We start from the raw sequence: 3,651 nt of genomic DNA, 5'->3' as shown, positions 1-3,651 counted from the left end.
CCTGAGGGGTGGTGGCCCAGACTGGGAAGCGGATCCTCCTGGCTCTGCTGCTGCTAAGTGCTGGGCTGCAAGGGTAAAAATATGGAACCCCTGGCTGTGATGGTTCCCATCCGTAGCCTTGCAGCAGGGCAGGAGCTGGGCAGCGTGGCTGCCACCAGCTCCAACTCCAAGCAAGGGCTTCTTCCAAAAGCCTTGGACTGTGTCCAAGCAGAGGCCCACACGAAACCAGTCTGGGAAGCTGGAGGCCAATGCTGGTGCTTGCCTTGTCTCCTGCCAGGTGGAATACCAGTGTGATGGGTTTGTGGAGAAGAACAGGGATGCTGTCCCTGAGGAGCTGGTGGGGCTGCTGCGAGCCAGCAAGGTGAGAGCCACCCTGAGCAGGGGTGGGGTAGGGCAGAGCCTGGCTGGCTTGTGGCCCCGGGAGCCTGGGGCTGGGAAGGGCTGATGGTGTAGGAGGTATAAGCTGTGCAGGGTAAATCCATGTCTGCTTGCTGGCACAGCTCCATGCAGTGCTGGCTAGGGTTAGGGTGCCCTCTCAGGGTGCTTCTCACCCCGATCGCCTGCCTGGGGGCTTCTCCATCTTGGGGGACACCTTGGTTGTGTCCCTCTGAGAGGGCTGGAGGGTCCTGCTGCTTCCAGGTCTGTAACGCTGTCACTTCTCCCTGCCACCCTGTGTGGCCCTGGGACATCTCAAACATACCTGGGAAGGTGCCTGTGGCTTGTGCTTCGTTTTTCCTGGGAGAAGCAGCAGGCAGGGGCACAGCTGGATCTGGCACATCTGGGCTGTAGCAGCACAGAGGACCAGGCACTGGGCTTGTGGTGTTTTTGGGGCTGTGTCTCCTGGTGGTGCTGGCTTGCTGGGTGCTTGCTGCAAGGTCTGCCTGGCTCTCACGGCTCTGCTCCCCACAGTCTGCCCTGCTTGCTGAGCTCTTCCTGGAGGAAGGGGATGGCCCCATGTCCCTGCAGTCCCACAGGACCAGTGGGTCCAGGCTGTCTGGTCGCCCCAGCCGCAGATCGCTGCCCAGTAGCCAAAAGAGCAAGAAGTCCATCTCTAGCCAGGTATGGGGTGGGATGGGGTGGGAAATGTGTGCTGGGCTCAGACAACCAGGGCTGGGGTAGCCCCAAGGGGGGACCTGTGTGTGTCCTGGCCTGGGGAACCCCACAGGCCCTGGGGTGTTCCTGCTGGCCCTGACCACGCTTGCCTTGTCCTCTGCAGTTCAAAGCCTCCCTGACCAGGCTGATGGAGATGCTGGGCAGCACCACACCGCACTACATCCGCTGCATCAAACCCAACGATGGCAAGCAGCCCTTCGTGTGAGTGCCCAGCCAGGGAGGCTGGAGGGGATGGGGATGGGCACACTGTGGGGCACTGCTGTCCCTCCAGTCTGTGTTCCTCTTGCCCTGGCTCAGCATAGCTTGGAGCGTGCCAAGCTGCTGGGATCCATTCTAGGTCAGCCCCTCTCTGCCCCAGGTTTGACTCCAGGCGAGCAGTGGAGCAGCTACGAGCCTGCGGGGTCCTGGAGACCATCCGGATCAGTGCCTCAGGCTACCCCTCCAGGTACCCCCCCCAGCTTCAGCAGCACCCTGGGTGTTCTCCCTCTCTCCAGCCACAGCACCATTGACCCCCCTGCTCTGTCCCCGCAGGTGGACGTACCAGGAGTTCTTGGAGAGGTACAGGGCTCTGGTGAGCAGAGAGGAGCTGATGGGCACCCATGAGAAGCAGATCTGCAGCCTGGCTCTTGGGAGACTGCTCCAGGTAAGGGCCCTGCTTGAGGGGTGCAGCTCTGGTACCAGAGTATCTCTTGCAGATGCTTCTCCCTGTGTGTGGGTGCCCAGCAGGGTACAGAAATGGGTGAGCTGGGAGATGAGGAAGAACGCTGCCTCCAGGGAGGTTGGATGGGGAGATTGGTGGCACGAGGAGCATCGCTTTTGGGGGAGCCTGGCTGGGGTGTGCTTTGTGCCTGGCTCTGATTCCACCCTTGCATGCAGGACCCCAGCAAGTACCAGTGTGGGAAGAGCAAGGTGTTCTTCCGGGCTGGCCAAGTGGCTTACCTGGAGGAGCTGCGGTACCGACGGCTGAGGGCGGCCTGCACCCTGCTGCAGAGGCACCTGCGGGGCTGGCTGGCACGGAGGCGCTTCGGACGGGCACGTGCTGCGGCAATCTGCCTGCAGCGCCATGCCCGGGGCATGCTGGCCCGGAGGTGAGCAGGGGACAGGGCTTGGAGGTAGCTGCAATGAGCTGAGGCAGAGCTCAGCCTTGGGGTGGGCTGGCAGTTGTACTGGCTCTGGGCTGGGCTTAGACCTGGGTGTCCCTGTTGTATGGGCTGGACTGCAGGCTTTGCCATCCCCTGCCCCGCTCTCTGCCCTCCCTGCAGGTTGGCCAGGATGCTGCGAAGGACCAGGGCTGCTGTGATGCTGCAGAAGACCCTGAGGATGGTTCTGGCCCGGCGCTCCTACCTACGCACGCGCCAGGCTGTCATCACCATCCAAGCCTTTGCCCGGGGCATGTTTGCCCGGCATCTTTACCAACAGGTAGGAGCCTGGCAGGGCAGTGGGTGTCCCGATCCCACCTGGGGGTCTGCGCTGCTGCCAGTGCCACTGCCCCACCTCTCCCTCCACAGATGGTGTGGCACCAGAAAGCCGTGGTGATCCAGGCTGCTGTCAGGGGCTGGCTGGCCCGGACCCGCTACGCCCGCCTGCGTGGAGCAGCCATCTACCTGCAGTGCTGCTACCGCCGGGTGCGGGCGTGCCGGGAGCTGCGGCGGCTGCGTGTCGAGGCGCGCTCGGTCGAGCACTACAAGCAGCTGCACAAGGGCATGGAGATCAAGGTGATCCAGCTGCAGTGCAGGCTGGATGAGCAGGTGGGTGCTGGCTTCAGCCCTTCGTGGGTCCCAGGGCTTTTTGCTGACCACTTCTTACCAGTCTCTGTGCAGCCAAACCCATGCCTGCCCTTGTCTTCAGTCCTCTCCCAGTCCTAGGATGGGAGCTGACCTTGCCTGACGTGTCCTCAGGCAGGAGTTGTGCATCTGGGTCTCACTCCTGGGTTTTCAGTGCTCCCTGTGGATGTGGGGCTGGTGCTTGGCTGGGTGCAGCCTTGCAGCGCAGGGTCATGTGCTGGGAACTGTTCCGGCATGGCGTGTTCTCCCACTGCGCTCCTGCCGGCAGCATCTGCTGTTGCCATCTGGGCGAGTGTCTCTGCTTTGGCTGTCACTGCTCCATTTCTGGGGGTGTCTATGGAAGGGAAGGGCGGGCTCCTGTGGTGTGATCCTGGCTCTGGGGGTTGGGGGAAGCAGGGCTGGAAAATCCTGCTGTTGGGGCAGGTGGTGGGTAATGAGCTGTAAAGCCACAGCAAAGCTCATGCGTGGCTCCGTGTGGGATGGCATGTCATGGAGAGCTGCTCTCCCAGGCCTGAGCTCTGTTTGAGGTGCTACTGGAGGCTCAGGGCTCCAAACAGATGGGTGAGAAATGGGGTATCCAGGTCCATTGCAGAAGGGCAGCCTGAGTATGCATGGGCTCTGGTTGATGGGAGACATGTGGATGCCCTCGTCCCTGGCCACCTGCCTGACGTGCTCTTCCTCTTGCCCCAAGGCCCAGGAGAAGCAGCGGCTGATGGAACAGCTCTCAGGGCTGAATGCTGCCCATGCTGAGGAG

General features: G+C 62.3%; 1 protein-coding gene across 1 annotated transcript in view; it reads left to right on the top strand.

Moving 5' to 3' along the window:
- The window catches only part of LOC104126333 (unconventional myosin-Vb), a 13,488-nt gene that overhangs the window by 4,369 nt on the left and 5,468 nt on the right, over positions 1-3,651 (top strand). Inside the window, exons 14-22 of the mRNA XM_035894336.1 lie at positions 278-361; positions 910-1,059; positions 1,217-1,314; positions 1,472-1,558; positions 1,645-1,756; positions 1,990-2,201; positions 2,376-2,532; positions 2,622-2,861; positions 3,589-3,651. The exon at positions 3,589-3,651 is cut by the window's right edge and continues 283 nt beyond it. Coding sequence (XP_035750229.1) covers positions 278-361; positions 910-1,059; positions 1,217-1,314; positions 1,472-1,558; positions 1,645-1,756; positions 1,990-2,201; positions 2,376-2,532; positions 2,622-2,861; positions 3,589-3,651 — 1,203 coding nt within the window. The remainder of the gene's footprint in view (positions 1-277; positions 362-909; positions 1,060-1,216; positions 1,315-1,471; positions 1,559-1,644; positions 1,757-1,989; positions 2,202-2,375; positions 2,533-2,621; positions 2,862-3,588) is intronic.

This window comes from Egretta garzetta, unplaced genomic scaffold (genome assembly GCF_000687185.1).
Source record: "Egretta garzetta isolate BGI_Z169 unplaced genomic scaffold, ASM68718v1 scaffold345, whole genome shotgun sequence".
In the NCBI taxonomy this organism is placed as follows: Eukaryota; Metazoa; Chordata; class Aves; order Pelecaniformes; family Ardeidae; genus Egretta; species Egretta garzetta.
Note: the sequence above shows the minus strand (reverse complement) of the source record. Positions and strands in the feature narration are given on the sequence as shown.